This window comes from Pholcus phalangioides, unplaced genomic scaffold, assembly GCF_987345545.1.
Source record: "Pholcus phalangioides strain wild (caught in Gottingen) unplaced genomic scaffold, Ppha-v1.0 ptg000009l_1, whole genome shotgun sequence".
Lineage (NCBI taxonomy): Eukaryota > Metazoa > Arthropoda > Arachnida > Araneae > Pholcidae > Pholcus > Pholcus phalangioides.
In genome coordinates this window covers 56500545-56525413 of record NW_028301602.1, presented here as the reverse complement: position 1 = coordinate 56525413, position 24869 = coordinate 56500545, and the positions used below count along the sequence as shown (strand labels likewise).

General features: G+C 36.7%; 1 protein-coding gene across 1 annotated transcript in view; it reads right to left on the bottom strand.

Annotated features, from left to right (window-relative positions):
- Positions 1-24665, bottom strand: part of LOC149083346 (uncharacterized) — a 44672-nt gene extending 20007 nt beyond the window's left edge. Inside the window, exons 1-3 of the mRNA XM_089236930.1 lie at positions 24463-24665; positions 20856-20951; positions 9364-9502 (exon numbers count right to left, since the gene is read on the bottom strand). Coding sequence (XP_089093056.1) covers positions 9364-9502; positions 20856-20951; positions 24463-24664 — 437 coding nt within the window. The 5' untranslated portion in view covers position 24665. The remainder of the gene's footprint in view (positions 1-9363; positions 9503-20855; positions 20952-24462) is intronic.
- Between the last annotated feature and the right edge of the window lie 204 nt (positions 24666-24869).

The following is a 24869-nucleotide window of genomic DNA, read 5'->3' as shown; positions in this document are numbered from 1 at the left end:
GATCATAATTTATTTATAATTAATATAAAGATTTTTTCATTTCTCCGATATTATTGAAAAACATCATTGCACAGATTTTATTGTAAAAAACATTATTGCCCAGATATTGTTGTAAAAACTATTTATATTAGGGATACGTAAATTTTTCGTATTTACGAAATAAATGCGAAATTTGCCAAAGTTGACGAATAAATACGAAAATTCGACTTTTACTACTTTTCCGCGAAATCTCGATAATTTACACTACGAATCTACGATCTCTGCTGAACAAATGCGAAATTCCTGATCTGTTTTTTTTTTTTTTTTTTTTTTTTTTTTTTGCGAAATTTAAGTATTTTTAACTATTACTGAGAAAAAAGAAAACCTCATGGGGCAGTGAGATTTTACTGCAAAAACATCATGGTTGCCCAAATATTATTGAAAAAACTATTTCAACATTATTACGCAGATATTATTGAAAAAAAAACAACATTATTACCAAGATATAACTGAAGAAAAAACCATTATTACTCAGATATTATGGGAAAAACATTACTTTCAGATGTTATTGAAGAAACTTACGTATTATTGAAAAATAAAAATACGCCATAATTAAGTAAATAATAATTTTCAGTTTTCTGCCCAGATGTTATTAAAAAAAAAAAATTTCTCCGATATTATTGAAAACATTATTGCTCAGATTTTATTGCAAAAAAAAAAATTATTACCCAGATCATCATCATCAACAAGCATTTTCAATCCACTGCTGGATGTGAAGGGGTTTCCTCTAAATTTTTTCACTATACTCTGTCTAATGCTTTTGCCATCCATGACTCGAGACACTTTTCGGATCTAGTCGATACATCTTGTTTGGGGATTCTTCGGGATAATGTCTCGCAAAAGCACTTGAGATGGCAAACCACGAAGCAATTTCACATACAAAACTAATTTGTTGTACAGAACAGCGCCATGTGCACGCATTCACAAGCAGCAATTTGAACACAACCTTATAAATAAGGAGAGCGATTTACAAATAACACCTATAATGACTCTTAACATAATTTTCGTAACATTGTCTCCTCCTTTAGAATTGTTGGTCGATGAATTTTCAGGACACGAGTGGTAAGATGCTCGTCTTCCACTACGAAGGTTACCGTCAAGGTCCATTGGTTTGAATCCGGGCAAGAACATCAGAAAGAAGTTCTTTACCTACCGAGCCTGGGGCGACCATAGATAGATGACGCCTTCATTTCCCACCCAACTCTACTGGCTGGAAATTGCCTTATGGCGATATATGGCCGGAGTTGGTGCGCGGTAAAGTAGTCTGTTGAAAAGGACCACCTTGCACTTTGATGATAGAGTCCTTTAATTCCGAACTACGACATCGTTCAGTTTCTTCACGACTCTGTGGAATCCTTCCCATGACGGCTGGCGTTTCGGGCAGAGTCCTTTCCGGTGCTTCGTGTTCCAGAGATAGACGAGGTCTCCTTCCTTGAAGTCGTGAGACGTGGTCTTCGCATAGTAACGGTTCTTCGCCTTCTCGCTGTCGATGTTAACCCTGTCTCCGGCGATTCAATGCACATCCTCGAGGCGTCCCTGGTGTTCCCCGACGTATTCTTTCTTGGAGCAGAGGCATCTGGTTGTAACCCAAACAGCAGGTAACCTGTCAGCCAACGATGTCGTCCCACGAGCATCTGTGCTAATGATAATCCGGTGAAGAAATTCGTCACGGAATGTTGATGTCCACATCCGAGTAGGGCGATGTGTTCCAACGAAGTGTGCAGCCGGTCATTTCTCATGTCCTAGGAAAATCCATGTTTCCTCAAGAAGTCCACTCCGATGATGCACTGGTCTTTTATGTCGCTCACGCTGACTGTGTATCGGTAGGCGATCGTGACAGGCTTCACAGCGACTTTCAATTTTCCGCGCACAGTCATCTTCTTTCCTGTGACTGTCTGCAGCGTCAGAGTTGATCACATGTAGATAAGTCATTGCTGGAATTTTTGAGCAAGGTTCGTCCTAACGATGCTCACGTCGGTTCTGGTGCCGATGACCATCCTACATAGACGTCCATCAATTCTCCACTATACAGCTGTGAGACGTGGTGGCTTCAGTCACTTCGACGATTTCGTCGATCCATCTTGTTTGAGGACGCCTTCTCGGACGTTTAACACCACGGGGGTACCAATGTAGAATACTTGTGGCCCATCTGTTGTCCTGTCTTCTTGCAATATGTCCAGCCCATATCCATTTTAAACGTTTAATTCTTTCCATGATATCACATACCTTTGAGTGGCTTCTTATCCAAGTGATTCGTTTTCTGTTTCTCCTTGTGATGCCTAACATATATCTTTACGTGCTCCTTTGTGTAGTCTGTAGCCTTCGTATTGTCTTGCTTGTGAGTATCCATGTTTCAGTTCTATAAGTCAGTGCTGGTGGCACACACTGGTTAAAAACTTTTCTTTTCAGGCATAATGGCATGTGACTCTTCAGAATTACAGTTTTTGCCAAAAGTGCTCCATCTAATCCTGATTCTTCTGTTTATTTCATTAATGATTCCGTTGTCCATGGTAATTTCTTGTCCCAGGTATACATAGTTTTCCACTTCTTCTATCTCTGTGTTGTTCAGCAAGATCTTCTTCTTCAGAGCAAAGTAGTTGAACATAACTTTGGTCTTTTGCACATTCATTTTCAAGCCCACCTGAATACTTGCCTTTGCCAGTTCTTGTATCATTTCTTCTAGTTCGTCTGGATTTATACTGATAATAACAATGTCGTCGGCAAAACGCAAATGGATGAAAAATTCTCCGTTTTTCTTGCATATTATTGTTCAGTTTTTTCTGGAAAGATTGCCCAGAGAGCATGTAAAAGTTTTTATATATATAGATATTATTGGAAAGTTATTGATCAGAGAGTATTGAAAAAAATTATTGCCAAAATATTATTGGAAAAACACGATTTCCCGATATTATTGCTCAGATATTATTGAAAGATATTACTGCCACCATTAGTAAAAAGAAGATAACTAGTGAGAGAACGCTATTAAACCACAAACAGTAGCATAAATAACAAATGATGGTAAATCTTAAATTTATTTTGACATAAGACAGACTAAAAAGAGGACAAAGAAATGACATTGACGTGCCGACTTTCTAAATTTGCCATTGTAAAAAATTTATATAGAAACTTTTGAATCTCTCCCATGCAAAAAACGTTTTCATTTAAATTGAAAACATAATTTCAGAAATGAATTCCTTTCGAGTGAGAATATTCTATTTGAAAGACGGGTTGAAAATTCGACTCGAATCGATCGTAAAGTGCGCAGTAATGCTTTCATACATTATTCGTTATTTCTAGAGACATAATGTATAGTCATTATGGGAAGCTTAATGCAAGAGGTTTTGTGGGTATTTTGTTGACACGCTAAGTCTTCATAAACCAAAGCAAATGAGTGTTTACGTCTCCTTTTCCAATTTTTTCACCCATTACGGTCCTATGTATTATCGTTTCTTTTGATAGCAATTGTTGGCCAACATAATGTATTTGGATTAGATGCTTAAATTCCAGTTAAACGGGAATTTTTTGAAGTTTGACATTTCTCATTATATTTGAATTGAGCTATTTGTTTTATTTTTTTTGACAAAATGAAAATTTTGAAAATTTTATTCGATTTATTGGGAGAGAGTTCCCGTATAAGTAGGGCGACCAGCATTCTCGAAGTTCCAAATTTTCATACAAAATGTCCTGTTTTTCCCTCATTTTTAACGAGGCCCACTTGAATTTTTTCTTCCTCATAACGTGATCCTCACGTATTTGAGATCAAACAAATTACAACTTTGGTAATTTTTTTTGGCTTTAATTTGCAACTTTACTTATCTTTGACAATTTTTTTTGTTGCAATTGGTGACTTTAGTTGCCTTTGGAAACTTCTTAGCTATAATTGGCAACTTTTCTTGCATTTTTACAATTTTTTTAGAAATAATTGGTGATAGCCCACATGGATCGCGATTTCCCGTATTTTTTTACGAAGGAAATATGATCATCTTAGGCATTTATTGTGTTGTGTGTAGTGATTGATAACTTTCTAACGGAACACCTTCCGTGGGCCGAATGGAACCTCTTGACTGGCTGCATTTAACCCGTGGGCCGTAGGATGCACGTCCCTGCATTAATTGAAATTTTTTGAATAGACGCTGCGTAAAAATTTCGGTTTTTTCTCCCCGATCATTATTTTACGAGGGTGGCTTTATTGGCTGATTATTTCTTATATTTCATTTGTGAATTTTAGAGCCAACCGTACAATTCCCATTCTTTTCGGACACTTTTAATGAAACCCTCCGTCTGTGATAGGTTTATATACGAATAGTACTCGATCTGAATAAATCATTATCCAATATCTTAAATGTTAGCTTATGATTGTTGTACAGGTTATTCAGGGTGGCCACAGTTACCTGAGTGCATACATATAGTGCACATTATAGCCATAATTGAATATTGAATTGGAACTTATTCCTCGGCCACGTCCTAATCGGGTTCCACGTGATAAATTATGAGAAACGGCGCATGGAAACCCATTTATTCATCAAGAGACACAATTATTATTTGCTTTTGTCATACCCGAAACCCCTGATGATAGGCCAAGGTATGGTGAGAGCTCGGTGTCAATAGAAGCGAGAACCCGCCTCGGCTTTCAATGGCTTTCAAAGCTACGAAAAAGCTATAAATTTTCTGAAGACCAGGTGACAAGCTTATTGCGTCGTCGCCCTGTTTGGCCGACGGCAATTATGTCACTCCCCTTAATGTGCTCGGTAAATTTTAATGACAGGTTTCGGACCTATGAATGTATTAAGACGTCATCTGTTACTTCTGAACGCCGTTCTCAGGCAAACAGGCAATTGTGTATTAAGAGAGAAGGATGAGGTTAATTTCGGGGCTTGTGTGTGTGTGTGACATGTTTCAGAAAGCATGTAGGACTGGATGACAGAGAGGGAGAGAGGGAGAGAGAGAGGTGGGGGGGGGCTCATCATGCGAAGAACACATACTTATAGTCGGGTTTCCACACCCTCAAGTGATACACTAGATGCCTTCTCTAGTTTAAGACGTGGGAAATATGGCCGACGAATGGAAGAGAAAAACAAGCACGACTCCTTGTAATTCGATTTGGTGCGTGCGGAAAAGTAAATTGGATTAGACATGTTTATTAAAAGCGTCAATAGTAAAGAAAATTCTCCCTTACGGCACAAGCAGTTTATCATCGATACCGAAATGAGAATTTACGTCCCAATAACGCAGCCCCGTAAACGCGGGCTACTTTGGCCCTGCGATCCTTCTTTGGCCCACAACGATAAAATTAATAAAACGTACTTTAATTACTGTGGAAAAAAAATAATTGAATTGGGGGAACTGGTTTTTGTAGTTTTTTCCAATTAGCGGTACTAAGCAAGGCAATTGAGTGCATCGGGTAGTTCACGAATGACCCGACTAGGCAGCAACAGTATGTAGTGGTTTCCTATGCTACGATATTGCACGTGGTTTTTTTATCTAAAACTTTCAACTGAGGGCGGGGGGGGGGGGGAAGGAATTGTAATCCATCTCGTCAAGAAAAGTAGGTGCCTAATTAGAAACCACAATTTAATGCTTTTAACTGCAGTAGGATCGAAATTTCATTTAACCCTCAGCATGCTCCCATCATCCGGGAGGGATGATCAGCGTAGTAGCAGGCTCAATCATCCAGAGGGAAGATTAAAAAAAAAATTTTTTTCCCTTTCAAGATAAAATTCTTTAAATGACGTATAGATGACGCGTATACATACATAAAATATACATTTTAAAAGAAATACTGAATTGAGGATTCATAACTGTAATGTTGAAAAATTAAAAAAAATAATAGTTTCATTTTTTTTTCTTTCTTTCAAGTGCATTTTGCACTTCCAAAGCTTGTTATCGCAAAAATGTCGGGGGAACGGGTGGCAATTTTATGCCTCTCTTTGGCTTACCATCATCAAAAAACGTTTTTGCTTTTGGGACAACGGGGGGGGGGGGGTTACCCCTTGAGAACGACCTCCTCATCGATCCATATTTTTCCAATTTTTTCAATTTCTTCTAATTTTTTACGTCTTCCCATTTTCTCTAATTATATATATATATATATATATAAGAAAAAATTAAAGTCATTGGTCCCACGGACCAGGGTATATGGAAACATACTGGTCCACAGACATCATGACTGGTCTGATAAAAAAAATCTGAATAATGAATTATTTTCCTAAATATTTTATCATTTAAAACAGTGATAAACCACTAAGAGGTGCAAAAATCTGCACAAAATACTTAAAACTGCAGTCAAACCTTATTACTAAAACCACAACTGTAAAGTTTTGGGGCTTTGCCAAAAAAAAGTGCGAATGTTTAAAAAGGCATTCTTTTTTAAATTACATTTTCAGAAAACATTCTGCGAGAGATATTTTCTTCTAAGGAGATGTATACTAAATGGTTCTAAGATTCAAACTGCAACATTAATTAAGAAATAACTAAAACAAATATCTTCATAAATGCACATGCCTTTATTTTCATTTTTTAGCATATTCGGCAAAAAGGAAAGAAAAGAAAAAAAGACATTTTCCTGTGCCAGAGCTGTCAAGACAGACAAGAAAAGGATTCTGGAATGTGTTGTCTGTGCATTCTCAGGAATAAGGGGTGAAAGGAACCATCCACACACTTTTTGTCAGGTAGAAAAGATAAAAATTTAATTAGATGGATCGCGCGCGTAAAAAGGATTGAGAATCAGCTCATATTCACAACTCAAAGCGATGTTCTAGTACAATGCTATTTTTTAGACAAAAATGCAATAAAATTTCAATTTAATTTATGAGAGCGTAAGAGATCAGGATGGTGGAAAAATACTGATTCATCAAGTGGATGCAAAAAGATTGAGGCACCAGATACAGGGTGTCCTGTAAGTGCTAGCACGGCCTTTATCTTATCAATAATCCGTCTTAGAGATATGATTCCAATTTGAAATGCGCTCTACAGGCGTTCAAAAATTACCCTGTACCAGTTGTGAGAGTAGAAATACAGAGAGTATGTAACAAAATACATGTGTAACAACTCTAGAGTATAACTCCAAAAACGCGCCCTACTTTGGTCCAACATTTTGATGGGCCAATGTAGGTCGTATTTTTGCAGCCCTTGGTAATTTGTTTGTCGGTACACTTGAAAACATAATTATGTACTGAACGCAATTATGTTTATTTTTTCAAATGTATATCCCATTTCAGGGTTTTGTTCCCAGACTGGACAGATGGGCGTATAAATACAAGTGAAGAAGTATCCCGGAAATCGAAGTTATGCAGACTACAGTAATGACCACCTCCAAAACTGTTTACATACAATTAGATCTGTTGAAATAAACCAAAGGTAAGCTGCGTAACTCGAAACACTATTATAAAAAAACTTAAAAATTCATTCTCTCGCAAACAAGTTCATCCCAAAGTATTTAGTGCCGACGAAGAACTAATATTTGACGAGTCACGTTGACAAAATGGATCATTATGGGTTCTCAATAATTGAGTCTTCATAGTCGGTTAAAAGAGCTCTTTTCTTGGTCAATTTGTAAGACGCAAGATTGTTAATTAAAATTTCAAAAAAAAATTGCAAATATTGCTATTTTTATGAGAAATACAAGTTGTCTATCAAAAATTGAAGTTTTATTACGAGCCCAGGTTCAAGAAACACCCCAGCTTTTGTTTTAACACTTTAAGATAGGAAAAAGTGAAGTGGTCCAAAGTTACCCACATGCAAGGGGTAATGTTAGCACAAGATGCTTTTTTTATTAGCTGAAGTTAATAAAATCTGGTTTTTTTAAAAAATTTACATGCAAGATAGCCCATTGATATAAAAAAGGTTACCAGAGAACTTGAAAGTAATAATAAATATTAGGTTTATTGGAATGTGAATTTGGAATTTTTAAAAAAATGGGTCAAAGTATTCACGGTAACGTGAGTATTATCACTTCAATATTCAACGCTATAAAAATTGACGCGTTTTCCATAGCTCAACGTTTTATTTTATCGAAGTCCTCCAAACTTGTAATTTCATGTACGAAATGTTTTTTGGCAAACGACCAACGCCTCAGTGGAATTTTTCTCGGTTTTTACTTCATTATATAGTAATTCATGACGATTTTTTCGCCGTGTTGTGAACCACAAAGAATAACGTACAAGTTTTGAATTGAGTTGTACGTCTCTGCTGGGTTTGATGATCATACGTTCATTTACCTTCGCAATGGTTTTTAATGGTGCGAATTTTCGACAAATTTTGCTTTTATTAGGAGATACGAAAAAGGTTTGACCGTAATGAGTTTTATGAGAAGATGTTACTTCTCAGTCATTGTGTGCTGGGGAATACATATAACGAAAATCCTTAAATTTTTATGAATTCTTTCAGTATGAATAGTTTTTATCTCTTGAAAATTTATTCATAGAGTAAGATGAAAAAATAAATACAGTGCATGCAGCTTAGTGCAATCACATTAGGACTCTTCTGATAACGATAACCAATTGATAATTATATCCGAAAAGTCCCGGTTGCAAGTACGATGATTATATGTCTCGTTCTGTTGAATGGGACGTATGGAAACGAAACAAGTTCGTTTTTCTTTCCAACGTAACAGGGTTTATAATGTGAAATTTATAATTTTTTTAAATTGTTCCTGAGACAGGATTTTTCCCCATTTAAGTTAAAATTCTTTTGATTTATTCAGAAATTGTAAGGAATTGGAAAAGAACGATCTAATGTGTATCACGAATGTGAAGGTACTTTTCATAATGTGTGTGGTACATTCCGTAGATCCCTTGTGAAATTCTTCCTGCCGAAGAACTGTAAATGTAGTCACAGTTTAAAAAAACTGACCATGAACTGAAAAAGTGACTTTTTATTCATCTTACACATGCCTTCCCTATAGGAAAGAAATTGCAAAAGAAACGCTACACGTATGCGAATAGTAGCGGCTACTACGGTCCGATTAAGACATTGTGAGCTGAGTACGGAAATTTTGGTCAATAAGGAAGCCTACATAGTCTTGCAGATTGATAACGCTAGTATATAAGGGAAAAAAATTAGTCTAGTTCAATCATTAGCTTTCTTAATATTCGTAAAAATAAGAAAAAAGGGGAAAAAAAGAACCCGAGGAGTCCTGATAACTATGCATGAACAATTTTTTTTCCATGTTCTTCAACCCATGCTATGATATTGGTCCGTTCCGTACTTAGCGAAAGTGAAAACGATAACCCCCCCCCCCCGAATGATAACATTATCCGTGGTTCTAATAAGTGGCGTCTATTGTATCATCTTATTGATATTTCTGAAAATTTTTACAATACTCACATCATTCCCTCCTTGCACAGAACGGGTGCATAATCGCCGAAATCGTCACATTGCGGTCGAGGCCTCGATAGAATCTGGTCCCGGGTCCAATCTTCGTCCGCATCGTACTTTTGCTGGTCTCGGACACACTTGGAGTCTCCTTGAATAGTCGATGACATTTATGATTAAATGCGCGAAATTATGAAACAGAATCTGATTGAATATTTGCTATCACGAGAAAAAAAAAATTAATTTTTGGTCTTCGGATTATTATTTTTTTACGACAATGATGAAACTGACCGAATAAATCAGGGTTTCGAGATGATTCTAAAAATACACGAGCTGTTTTTTAATTGTTATTAAAAAAAGAAACAAACTAATGAACTTCACATTTTCATGCATTTTTCACCTTTACAAGTGCGATTTTATGGCCACTCATTACTTAATTAATATAAAAACTCTATTCAATAACGCTGTGAGTAATTGCTAGGGTGTATTTGAATGAAAAAAGATTGATCAAATCCCCTAAAGCCTGTCTGACTGAGATGTACATTTTTAGTACAAACTGAGCGGCTCAAAAAAAGATCCACGTTCACTCCAAAACTTGGATGTATTCGCGGCGCAAGGATCGTGGTTCAAACCTCACTGACACAATAGTTTGGTTTTTTGCTCAGGTCTACTACCTCACCAAATACCAACTCTGGCCATATCGCAATTTACTGCCCTTAATGAGATGGGCTGGAAATGAAGGCACTGTCTATCGGTGGTCGCCTCAAGCTCGTGTGTGTTAGGGGAAAAATATCTTATCTATATTCTCCCTCGGGATTGAAACTGGGACCGTGACAGCAACCTCCACTGTGGTAGACGAGCATCTTACCATCGCGCCACTCGGGCGCGCAGCTCGGGATCTATAGTCATGAGCAATTTACTACCTAGTGAGTTGTGCCGGAAGTGTAAGTAGTTTAAAAATTCATATAAATTGGAGGAATTTGTACGAGGAATTATTATTGGCACAGAACAAAAAAGTTCAAATTTTTGTCATTAAAGTTTCAGGGGAAACCAGTCCGACAGAAGTGATTAGACCCGAACTTTTCTTCAATCGTGGTTGAGGTAAAATAACTTCACTAAAAGTGCTTTATCCACCAATATCAACATCACTATGAAAACCGAATGAAGCGTCAGTAACATGGGAATTGAGAAATGAGCTATCAATGCTACACCGTGCATTTAAAAGAACTCTGATTTGCATATTTCTAGTAATTTGCTTTCGTGCAGTACTATCGACAAAAATTTGTACTAATTTTTTTTCTACACACAAAAAAAAAAAAAAAAAAAAAAAAAAAAAAAAATCCCCCTCCGTGAGAATAATTTTTCTGCAAACCGCATTCAAATGTACCGATTCCTTCAATTTTTATGAGTTTTTGAATTATCTACGAATTTATGGGACACCCTGTAATTTAGCTCAATTTACGAGCTTTAGATATTTTGTCCTTGCTTCAAGAAATTATTATGGAAAGCAAATACGTATGTACGGTAGGGAAAATTCAAATTGCGTCAGAAAACAGAGAAATCAACTGCGCAAGTGTTTTTATAGATCCACTGAGAAATTAAATTTTCTGGGTGTTATTGCGAAACTATATAATATTTGGAAAGAAAAGTGCAAGTTAGACAAATCACTTCTCTTTCCAAATATTAGTTTCGGCATAACATCCAGAAAATTCAATTTTTCAGTAGAAATATACTGGGCCGAAAAAATACCATCTCATTTTTACAAGATCCTTCGTAGAATTTTAGTAACGTAACTATATTTTCGAAAGCCCTCTAAGGAGCTGTAACTGAAATTTTTATAGGGTCACACACTTGAATTGCTGGTCGTGGAAGGCGATCTTCAGGGTAACACATGACACGAACATTAACTGGAATGATTTTTTTTTGGTGTTTGTCGTTGAGGAAATATGCGGCTCCGACGAGTATCCATAATTTTCCTACAGTATATATAACCAACGAAATTTATGTACGTATGCATCTATCTATCTATCCTGCATTCACCCGTTTTGATTATTCTAAGCACGATTCATAGCGAAAAATAAACAAAATATGTTCAGTACATATATACAAAGCTTGAGCTGGAAAGAAGAAAAAAATGCCACGAACTTGAAAAAGCATATTTTTATGAGTTTTCTAAAAAAGTTCTCTCAGCTGAGAGAGGAAAAAGAACAAAGTATTGTTTCTCTTTTGAATTTATTCTCTTAGAAAACGTCGGGAATTTTATGCGTAACAAGTTTTGTTCAAAATTCAAAACACGATCATAAATTTCGTTATTTTACGGTATTTTTGGAGTTAAAATAGAAACAGCTTTAAAGCATTCTTCTACTGACAACATTATGCAATATTTTACCTGTTTTTCGAGCTTTAACGTGTTTATTTTACTTCACACAACAGTCTATCATCAATAGGTTAGGATGAAAACTACCGACTAAGGATCGGGATCATATCATGGGGATCTCAATCATGAAGAACTATACTGCTATAAGAGTAATTTAATCCCATTGATGATAATCCGAAGCGGGGGAAAAAGCCAATGGCCAACAAGCTCATCCTTCAAATTATCCAATTACAGTAATTCAATTTTTAAAATTATGTTAAGGTTAACATTTTTAGTACAGAGATTCAGCATATGCAATTGCAAATGCGAGACAATCACCCCGTTAAAAAGTCTGGCAACAAAAAGCAACAGGCCTACAGCTGTACAAATCTTCAATCATTATTGCACTTCAGTCATAGTTTGAAAAAATAGAGTGCAGGTGGCAGCAGTATAACAAGCATTATACAGAAAAAAATTTCACGTTAGGTTCACAAAATCTAAACGCACATTCCAACATGTACCGATTCGTTAGAAGTTCCGCGGAGAAATATGGACGAGTTACACGTGTGGTGCAGTCGCACAAAAGCGATCACGTGAACATTTCGTAGATGATAGGGAAAAAAAGTGAATGTCTGTTAAGGATTTTGTTTTCTTTCTCTTTTTCTCGTCGTTGTTTGTGAGTCCATTCTTATCATCAGGCCTATCGTTCATGCCTACTTAAAATACTGCAGATGTAATTTTGGATGTATTTGAGTAATTTGTAAGTGAAATTCACCTCACTCACTTATGCAAAAATAATTTATACTTATCAATTATAATCTATCTTATTGCCTTAAGGGAGATGTCTTAGTGAATAGAACAACGAAGAAATGTTTATTATATAAATATTTATTATATATTAAACATTTATTATATGTCATATATGATTTATAATTTTAAAATTTCACACTGTTGTATACAATATAATAAAATCTACAGTCTGTAAGAAATCTGAAAACTCTCTGGAGAAAACTTTTCTGGCAATAAATGTTTTATTCTATTGACAACGTACTTGAAAAGTGACAAAAATCAAGAATTTCAAATAATCGATATTTTTGGCAAATTTCTTTTCAAGTACTGCGGAGTATCAAAGCGATAGGGAGTTACTCTAGAGTCTAGACCAGTGATTCCCAACGTGGGCGATAGAATGTTCCAGGGGGCGGTAGAATATACGGGTGTAACATAGGATCATATGGGTTAGATTGAGTTGGGGGGCGATGAGAGAAAAAATTTCTGAAGAACGGCAATCTCCAACGCAATCTAACCCATTGGATCCCATGTTATATCCGTATAGCTTCTACCGTCGGGCTTAAAAAAACTATGAAGACAGACTTCATTTTTTTTAATGTTTACACTGGAAGAGCGCAGATGGCGTGGGATTGAAATGGTTAAAATTTTCAACGCAATGGATAGGATGGACCATGAATCATTAATACGCCGTCAAGCAACTGCTTTTACAAGGGGACACCAGCATCGATTGATAAGGGACAATTCTAGGTTGTGGTGTCATAGGGAATTTTTTTATAATAGGGTTGTAAATAAATGGAATAGTTCACCTCCGGGAGTCACGAATTCTAACACAATTGACTCATTTAAAAAGAGGTACGGTAAAAATTTTGGGATAAATCGAGAAGTCATCCAAACTTAGATGAGGCAACCACAATTTTTATGTGTAGTATATTTTTTGCTGTATTCTTGATATAGTTTAGATATATATTCAACATCCATTTTTTATGGGCAGCTTTTCTCAGCCACCTCGTTGGGCATTTTTTATGCTGTGGCTTTTGTATTTGTAAATTGGTGAATTTCTTTAATAACAATAAAGTTGGTGAAAACTTCATACTGATGGACACTTTCTTTTGTGATTTTGATAGCATATTTCAATATTTTTATACCTCGGCTAAAAAGCTTTTCTTATATGGAAGTTTAACTGATCAATGCTCAATTAAAAAAAAAAAAGTTGTCAATGATTTTGTCATATTTTACTTCAATGTAAGAAATCAACCGTAAAATTTTCATTTCTTTAGGACACCTCTCTTCAATGAGACCATAGTTCATTAATGAGCATACCAAACGCCATTGTGGCAGTAACAGAGTGATTAATATCGAAACATGTTTTCATCAACTTATGCGTGTATCTAGTTTCTTCAAAGCATTTCTTTCATCACGAAAGTGGTTTCTTTCATTATTTTAGATTACAACTGCTAAATACTAACAAGACTGAATGAATACTTTTTTAACTCAACAAATTTAAACACGCAGACAATTGAAATGAAATTTCATGAATTTGATGTGACTTTGCCTTTAATACTACATGTAACTGTACGTACATTGAAAGAGTAATGCATTATAAATATCTCTTGGAATTATTATCCCAGTTAACCTGAAATAGAAGTATCACGCTAACTGATTGTCGATAAATTAAGAGCGATCACAAGACTGACGTTTAAATTCTCATATCAAAGTATGTTTTGCATGGGTGTTTTCACACATTTTATGTGGACTGTCTGCAGGAGGTGGGGGAACATATAAAAATTCGTTTTCTACTATAAACCATCTTTATGACTGTCTTTACATGATATCTTAGAAACTGACATTTTTCCCATAACAGTGAATCATTAATTCAATTTAATGTATGGCAAATTTATATGTATAAAGTTTTACCACTTGTGTTCAAAAACCCTAATTGGTACACCTATTGGTAATACCCAGAGTGACTACACAAAGAAGCACAATCAAATCCCAGTACCTATTTCACATACCATTGCCAAAAAAAAAAAAAAAAAAAAAAAACCATAAAAAACCAATCTTTAAAAAATGTTTCTTTCCTTGCTTCGAGATTATGTATAGAATTCGATGTTATTATTAAATAACAACAATCATTTTATACGTTCAAAAAGGTTATAAAAATCGTATATTACAAATAACAGACGTTGAGCGGTTCGTTCCATTTGACAGCTAACTATTATGTAAATTTAGGGGAAATGTATTACGCGCACAGTATGTATACAGTATCATGTTACTGTTGTTACTATGTATTTCATAATTCGTTGTAGCTCGATTGCAGCTATTGTTGTATAAAATACTTTTGATTACTGTTGTTGCTAAAAAATCTTCAAAATTAGCTGTTATCATTACTTATGGAAGGATTATTATTTTTTATCCCTTTTCCCTTTGCATCAAAAAGCGTTTGTTCCTGTTTTGTATCGTGTATTGCGTTGTTTGATTGTTTGTTTTGTTCCATCAAAATTTCTTCCCCGTCAAATTTCTTTAATATTTCCAGAAATTTACAGAACGTGTTTTACGAAACTCGTACTTTGAAACGAAACACTGTAGATATCTCGGCTGTCACTTCTATTTATTGTTTTTCTATTAGTACGTGATTTAATTAGATCAAGATGGAATCCACGAATGAACCATCTGGTCGCTTTCAATTCATCACATTAAACTAGTATGATACTTTCGTACACAACACACACACATACTCATAAAAGCAATAACTTACGGTTTATTAGAATTACATTGATCCATATTCTTACACGATCAGCAATTCCGCACTTTTTTGTCAAGGGGAAAAAATACTTTCCGATAAACGTTTCTCCCTTTGTTATAGCAATAATGATTGTTCTTACTGTGTGTGTGTGTGTCAAGACGTAAAATAAAAATATACTTTATGTACACTTATAATAAAAATAGAAAAACCGTTATTCCCCGTCTTTTTAAATGATGGAGAGTTCGGTAAAATAAATCTAAAATTTCGCCGAGCTTTTCCTTTTACCGTCATCGAAGGGGAAAAAATCTTTCAAGAAAGGAATGAAATATAAATGGAAAAAAAGAGGTAAAAAATCCACATCCATATGAAGTTGAGAGTCATTAATCACGCTGTGTATTGGCTTCTCCCTCCCCTCCTTTAATCCACTTAAAGCATTGGGCAAACATTAAGTTAACTTCGTTTCATGTTTCTTCGGGTATTTTCCCTTGAAATTCTGTTGGGTCTTATTATTAAATAACAGATTTGTCAAAGAGAGAGGATTGGGGGTGGGGTTACAATGTCCCTGCTGAGCAAATATACGACCGTCAGTGAGTTTGTGTTTCTATCGAAATAAAAATTGCAGCAATTGAGAGAAAACCAATGTTTTCAAGAGCCGATGAAAAAGCCCATCATCTCAATTTCGTGTAACTAACTTTATATGCGCCGTGTGTATATATGTGTACATTTTATATACATTTACCGCACTGCTTGCTCCTTTTCTACTTTTGTTTTGTCGGGAAATCCTTTCCCCAGAAGCTTTGTTTATTGCCCGTTCTTGGGAGTCGTCCAGACTTGGAAATCAGGGCGTACGTTGTTTCCATTATAATGTGAGAGGTCACAGAGTCCGCTGTACCACCTCGAACCATAAATATCTCCCAGATATCATTTGTGGCGGAGTGGATCATTCAAAAAAACTCCTGGTTATTTGCCAAGTACAGCATATGTACGTAACTTCATGTACATATGTTGTAGACTGTATACATCCTTACCGAAAGACGATCCGGTCCATATTCCTAGGAATTTCTAACTCGCCGCTACTGCATTGTATACAGATATGGACTAGATGCACTCCCGTCTTACATCCTCCGGAGATTTCAAGCGTTCCATGCCACCATATTCAGCGTGCGTAGAAAAGACCCTTTATCCTGGAATAACTTGCGAACCGTTAATCCTAGAAGCATACAGCGATACCTCGGCTAACGAAGATGATTTGCTTCGGAATCACGTTCATTAGCCGAAAACTTCGTAAACCGAAACGTGATATCCTATATGTAATGTGGTAAGTCCCATAAGTGAACGTGATTTTCCATTACTACGGAAAATTACTTGATTCGTTCCAGGTGTGGCCAAAATTTAAAGATAAGTTTTTTAAAACACCGAAAAATGCTATAAAAAAAGACAAAAACTGACTGAAGGCTAAAATGAATAGCCTCAAAATCGGATAAATGAGAATTTGCAACAAGATGAAAGACACACCTTGCGCGTAAACCGCAAACGGCAAGTTTAGTCTACTAAAGCTGGTGTTGATACAACCCACTAGAGTTCGTAGGTGTCCCCATCCATTTGTGATCAGTCAGCTCATTTCTGTGTCTACTACATGCAGATAGAAAAAGTATTTTCCTAGAATGTCCACAGACTGTTCAGTATGATGCTCAGTCTTGCACTCAAAGAAAGTTCCCTGAAACCATAGGCTCCTTTTTTTAATGCATTTTCTATTAGCTGAATCTGTTATTTTATATGAAATGGTTCAAAAACATCCAGAAAGAGAAGTGTAAGTAAATCTGGAAAAAGACTTCGAGGTGAGAGCATGAGTGAATTTGACTCAAGTGAGAGTAATTTTGATGCGATAATTTCCGTCAAAATTCAGTTCACGACGCGGCTGTTTTGTGTCAGCATGTGCATTCGTATCAACGAGTTCGAACCCTATTGACGACACTGATGTGGTCAGCCGAAGTTGGTTTTCTACTGCTGCCAAATGTCGAAGCGCGATTGCGAGCCGGTCTCCAATTTGGAAAAGTCTCTACGCAGAGGGCAGGCAGACCTTCAACCCCACGTAAAAATCCAACATTCATTATTTTCACTTAAAAATATGGAAGGCAAAGAGCAGCACCAGCAAGTGCACGGAAAAATACAACTCCGAAAACTTGAATAAGTTAAAGGTCACGCATGCAATATAGAACACATTTCGGCATGTACCGAGTCGTTAGAAATTCATTCTGCAGAGAAATGTGTACGAGAGATGCATGTACTGTTAAGTAGTACAAGTATGTTCGTATAATATAAATGAGCAGGTTTTCAGGCTGAGTGAAATACCGGAATCGATGCAACATGAGCATTTGATATATTCTCCGATTTCTGCTCAGAGTAAGGTGGGAAGTTACGGTCTCTAAAGTTATTTCACGAAGGAAACGTCTGAAAACTTTTAAATAGAGAAGAATCAGAAAAAGGAAGTTTTTTCATGTGATAAAAGGCCTATGAAAGATTCATGTTCTCGAGTCTTTTGTACGTCGAAAGGGAGGAGTCGACGAAAGTAGGTAGAAATGTGAAAGGCTTGTATCCATCCCAAGAGTCGATTCGACAGCATTATCAGCAAGCATATCACGGCTTTTACGATATCAAAATATCCCAGTAATCATTTGCATGTGAATGCCTCTCAGATGCTAATCTACGAATTTTGCATCGACCTTAAGGAAGCCGAAAACCTCCCCAAGTCTCTGAACTGACTCAGACCAGACGGACATGAATTCAATGCAATTTTTTCGAAAGAAATTTTGATGCGAGTCATGTTCACAAACCCCTGTTTTCAATATGGCCAGTTATGAGATTAGGGGTCATTCAAGTACTATTACGACGACAGACTTATAGCCATTGTTGACTTCCTCCCCACTTGTGTGGGCAAAATTTCGTCAGCTCTGCACCTTACCTCCTAACGCACATTGGCATCAGAGACGTGAAGGGAGAAGGGAGGCACGAACCACTCTGTCCCCCCCCCCCAGATGATCAAAAATTTATTTTTTATGCAAAAAATATTTAAAAAAATTAAAATACCGGAAGAGAAAATATGTTTATATATGTATGTTATCATAAAATAAATTTCTGTTAATTTGTGCTCTTTGAAGGCTAATTTTCGAACTTTGTCTCCGTTCAATGCGGCACCCCCTCTAAGCCATATATGTTCAACCCACGGCCCACGGGTCATATGTGGCCCTCGGGGTAAGCTGATATGGCCAGCCGCTTCAAAATTTTATAAAAAAAATATAAAAACGAACTAAGTGGCACATATTTACAGATCGGTTAATACACAATTTCAGAGTATTTAAGCCAACCGTAGCACATTTTCATATCACTCAAGTAGGCCCGTGGTGCATGCACAGATCACTTGAGTGACCGCGACACAGTTTAAAAACACTTAAGTTGTCCGTGGTACATTTCGTAATCCCCTTAAGCGACGTCTGGCACAGTTTTAGAGCACTTAAGCGGTCCGCAGTGCAGTTCTACTTCATTCAACAAGTTCTACAAGTTACCTGCGGCACATTAAAGATTACGTAAGCGATTAAGTTTACTCAAGTAACTCAAAGATTACTTAAGTGATCCGCGACATATTTACGATCGAGTGCCACGCGGCACATTTGCAGAGCACTTAAGCGGGTCCGGACACATTTCCAGATAATTTATAGGATTCGCGGGACATAGATCACTAAAGTGAATAAAGTGGACTTATCAATGTGGGAATATTAATTCAGGTGCCAACAAACAGAGGAAAGGTTTTACCTTGTTTTTGGCACACTCAGTAAAGAGATACCATTAAGAATATTTCATATTTTTATGAAGGGCGGAAGATGACGCAAGCATCAATCAAATCCCCCTCCCTTAATCGGAAAATTCAATTCGGAAAATCCTCCATCGATGCTGACGTAATACTTGAATAACTTCTTATCTGCTATGAGTTCGTCTTAGAAATATGTCTATGTTAAATAATGCATTAGATTCGCTTGATTATCGTGGTTGACTGAAGTTGGCTTTCTGTGGTTCCCAACTTCAAGGCGCGAATGTAAGTCGATCTCCCCATTAAAAAATCTCGCCGCAGAAAGCAACAGGCCTACAAACAGTACAAATATTCAATCATTACACTTCATTTCCGAAATATAGAAGGTAGCACTGAAAAATCAAACACAACACTGCATATGCACTCAGACTGTTAGGTACACACACACAGTTATACTTTCGGCACAATTCACTAGGTAGTAAATCGCCCATAAATGATGATAGACCTGAGTTGTGCTTGGTTTGAAAGAAAGAAAGAAAGTGAGGTTTGTGTCACTTAGGGGCCATTCAAGTATTACGTCAGCCAATTTTTAGTCATTTTTAACCCCTCCCCCTGTCAGCAAAATTTCGTCAGCACTGCCCCCTACCTCCTAACACATATTGGTGGGATCAGAGACGTACGGGGGGGGGGGGGGGCGCAGACTAAAATTTATTTTTTTAATGTAAAAATATTTAATTGAAAAAAAATTAAAATTTCGAAATAAAATACCGTTATATGTTATTATGATCAAATTCTGTTAATTTCAATGCTATTTGAAGGGTAAGAACTCAAAATTTCTTTTTAAGAAATTCATTGCGAGAGAGAGACCCACCCTCAATCCATATATACTAAACACATGGCCCGCGGACCAAATGTGGGACTGAAGGTTATCTGATGTGGCTGCTCCTCAAACCTAATTTTGTAAAAATGAATTAAGCGGCACATTTACAGATCGCTTAAATGAACCGTGGCACAATTCCTGAGCATTCAAGTGGCCCGTGGCGCCTTTTCAGATCACTGAAGAAAACGCTCCTGGCACCTTCACAGATCACTTAAGTATAACTTGCGATACAATTCCAGAACACTTTAGCGATCCGTGGCTGATTTAGAGGTCCCTTGAGTGGCATGTGGTACAGTTTTAAAGCACTTAAGCCGCCCCCCGTGTGGTTTTACATTACTGAAGTTACCCACGGCCCATTCCCAGATTACTTAAGTAATCAGCGGCATAATTACGGATCACTTGAGTGTTGTGTGACACAGTTTCAGAGCACTTGAGTGGCCCGGACACATTTCCAGAGCACTTGAAGGATCCGCGAAACACTTAGAGATCACTAAAGTGGCTCTGTTGGGGACTCATCAACAGGGAGAATGTTAGTTCAAGTGTCCACAAACTAGCGAAAGATTTTTCTCGTTTTTGGCGCACCGAGTAAGATGCAATTAAGAATATTTCATATTTTTATAAAGGGTGGTTGATGTCGTAAGCATCATCCAAGCTCCCCCCTCCCGTCGTCATCAAAAGTCAGCGAATCCGACCCCCCCCCCCCACATCTATACTGACGTAATACTTGAATGACTCCTTATTGAAAATTCACACTTATAACTTGTCCATCCATTACTCCTCATAAGGCTGAGCTCGATCATGGAAAAGCCGGATGACAGTTTTAATTATGTTCATTTTTCTAATTCTTAAAAATCTATGCATTAGCGATTAAAATGAGAGAGAAAATTTAGTAAAAAAAAGTTAAGAAATATTTCGTAGAGTATTAACTCACCTGGTGCGCATATGCCATCGATGCACGTTAGACCAGGTCCGCATTCCACTCTGGGTATTGCTGAAAGTTCACGATTTCGACATTTCGATCCTTCTTCTGAAATCGTATAATAGATGATGTAATAAATGCTGTAACAGATGATGTAAACACGGAGATGATGTAACACACATTTTTATGTTCCAGTGATACTTTTTTTTTCTCAAGATAATACATAATATATATATAGACAATTATATCTACAAAAATATATCGACGGAGCCGATATATTTTTGATTGTCATTCAAAAGAAAAATTTGAATATCAGTGAAAATGATAAAAACAATGTTTTGTAATCAAATTAATTAATTTCTTTCATAACGTTTACTTTATAAGCTACGAATTTGTGTATTAAAATATTGTTTTTTACAAATTCCAATTGAAGATTCATGATAAGGAATGATTTAATCGTTTTATCGCCTTCAGAGTTTCTTGGTGCAATATTTATTTACAAACTAATTTTTGTAATTGTATTTTTTCTCTGTCATGATCAAAGCTTAAGATTGAAGTGGAAGTGAACAAAACTAAGACGGGATAAGAGATAGATCCAACTCAAGACTAAGACATAATTAATTGATAAGAAATATGCCATGACACATAAATGTTGCTAAGGCTTTCATAAGGGATTTGCCAAAAAGACATGGTATGAATAATCCACATGGACAAGATCAGGGCACCAAACAGACCATCTACCATACGATAAGGATAACAGATGTTTCACGTGATGGATTAAGAAATTTCGTATGTTAAGACTAAAAAAGAAACGATGACAAAGCTAGAAAATTTAACCACTATTTCCAATTGGATGGCAAGATATTGTGCAGCACGTATTAGAATAAAGAGTTTTGACATCACAAAGGGCGCGGTAGCCCAGGTCGGTAAGATACTCGCCTAAAGTACCAAAGGATGTTTAGAGGTGTCACGAGTTCGATACCCGGTTCGTCCTTGTCAGAAAACTTTCCTGACACAGGGGTACAACAAAAATGGCGACATGACCGCAGCAAAAATTGCTACCGTAGGGAGTCCCCCATCGAGGGGTTAGCGCACCAACCTCTCGACGAGTATAAAAAACAAGCCTGCCGTTCGGAATCGGCAATAAATTGTAGGTCCCGGTCTAATTAGCCCTCGTGTGCAGAAAATGACCGCGGTGCGACAAAAATGATCAAATGACATCACAACGAGGCGAATGAAAGAAAATTTCTGATATGTAGAGATATGAGGAAAACATAAATATATGAGATGCAGGGTCGTTACTATCACAGAAGATTGCAACTGCAGTGAGCAGAAAAAAAAACAAAATGTCGATAGTAACACCATTCAACTTATAAGAGAAATGTAGGTTGTTCTAACCAAAATGAGTGACCATGCACTTGTCAACGCTAAACGTCATGCTTCATTCATTTGCCCATGTTCCAATCCTGTTTAAGTTGGTCTGGAGCAACTCCCTATAGCTTTGATTTCCGACTACCCCCATTAACTTCACGTCATCTGTGAATTTGATAGCAATCCCATCGATACCCAGATCGAGTTTATCGATAAAAAGTGGAAAAAGTATGGGGGCCAAGGGCACTTCCTTAAGGAACTCCACTTGTGACGCTTGTCCAATCAGAGAATTCCCCCGTTCACCATAACTATCCAATTCAGCAAGTTGCCTCCCATCCCAATCTCGTGTAAACGCTTCAAAAGTTTACCATGTTGAAACCGATCGAATGACTTCTGGAAATCAAGGTAAACAACATCTAAATTTTTTCCCTTACCCAAAGTATTAGTCACGTGATCGTAGGAGCAAAGGAGGTTAGTTACACATGACTTCCCCTTCCTGAACCCATGCTGATTATCCGCCAATACAATATTCTCGTCTATCCACTTCGTCAATTGCCTTTTTATAATAATTTCCAAAATTTTTGAGAAGGAGTTCGTCGAACTCACTGGACGATAATTAGACACTACTTCTCCCTTACCCTTTTAAAAGATTGGAAAAACATTGGCAACTTTCCGATCCCTTGGGACGATACCCTCAAAACACTACTCCTTTAAAACTGTGCGACTGGCCCCAACAATTCATTAGCACATTCCCCGAGGACCCTAGGATAAATATCGTTTGGTCCTGGTGCTTTGCTCGCATATAAATTTTTTAGAAGATTTAGGACTTCCACATCTTCCATTTGAATATCGTTGAGGATTGTATTACCTCATACAACACCCGTACATTGAATATCGTTTTCTCTATTAAAAACTGATGCATAAAAGTCATTGAAAGCACTACACATGCCTACATTGCTCTCTACCCTAGACCTACCTATCGAGATGGGAGCCAACGGCCCCCTTACATCCATATTGACGTATCTAAAAAATGATTTTGGCTCAGAGCCAATGTTATCTGCCAACCTAGATTCAACTTCCTTTTTAATTATCCCTTATCACTTTTTTCAATGCCCTTTTTTTTTTATCAGTAAACAATGATCACCTCGTCCACTTTTATACTCGCTGAATGCTCTTTTTCTTTCAAGATAAAGATTACGCACTCTATCCGTGAACCATAGGGGCGCGTGATGTACAAACGCGCTTTTTACGAACTGAGGGTATGACGTCCAGCAAAACAATGGACAGCTTCGTACTGTATTCTTCCGATTAACTTACCATCCCGACCGATTATAACTCCCGCTAACCTTTTTTCCTTTTAAAACATCAAAGTTAATTCTCCGAAAACAAGGATCCATTTTTTTTGTTACCAGCCGTCCCCGAAGAAAAGTTAGTGAGAAAACTAAAGACACGATGTGATCACTGGAAAAAAAAAACTCCTCCCCCACCGAAACATGTTCAACAAGATCCTCTGAACTAGTGAGAACTATATCCAGAGTATATAGCCTGAGCGCTAGAGGCTTCTGATACAAAAAATTATCGAGAAAGTTACGTTACATAAAAATGTGCCTTTTGTAGTACCAAAGAGAATTCCATTGAACAAGTACTACGTGGAATACTTGTAAAGTGCCACTGTGCTCTTCTCAGAAGGGTGTAGCATGTTTTTAGAAATTTAATGATTTTCAAAGGTAAGTTAGAATTTTGTACATACAATTTTTATTGAATAGATAACTTTCTGTATTTTATGATTTCACTTCACACATTTTTTCATGTTCAGTGCTGGTTTACAGAAAATCGTATGAAATAGAATCAGAATAAATACTAGATTGGCCGCTACATATTTTAAATAACCTAAATGATTTTGAAAAAATATTCATTTTTTATTTATGAAATAATGAATAATTATTCCCATATTTATCCTTTCGATGCAAAACTAACATCTTGGAAACTCATCTATATCATGTTATTCTATACTAGGGGGCGGAGGCTATCCTGCTAAATCATCACCCACCTCCCCTCTCATGGATGAAAAAAAAAATCCTCACGTGCTTCACATTCATAAAGCCCAAGAAATTACAATTATCAAGTAATTAATAAATCATGAAATATCGTAGAAAATAAAAAGCGCCCCTCAAAGGCTTAAAGTAGATATGTAGAGGTAAAATAAAAACAACAATGCTCTCCATCTTACAAAAAAAATTCACCTTACTTAAAAATTTGACGCAAATGTCGCAACATCCGCACTGAGTTGCATTTTTGATTATCCTTCCACCAAAGCAATCTAGCTTCGGACAAGGTCCTACATTCGTCGTGCAGAAGTTTTCCGAGCAAGCAAAATTGACTTGACCATCAACGAATAAAATACTTATAATTAACGCAAAGAAAACGGAACCAGTCTTCGAGATACCCATTGTTAGTGAAATAAAAGATTGAAATAACTGTGTGGAGGCACGCTTATCAAGCCACACGTCCATCACAAATGACATGTTATATGCGTGAACATTTTCTCGTTTTGAAATCCCCATCCTATCCTATCAACCGATAAGAATATTATCCTACTTATCTTTTTCTTTCCTGTCACCGACGACATAAAATTAAAAAACACCGAAATTCCAT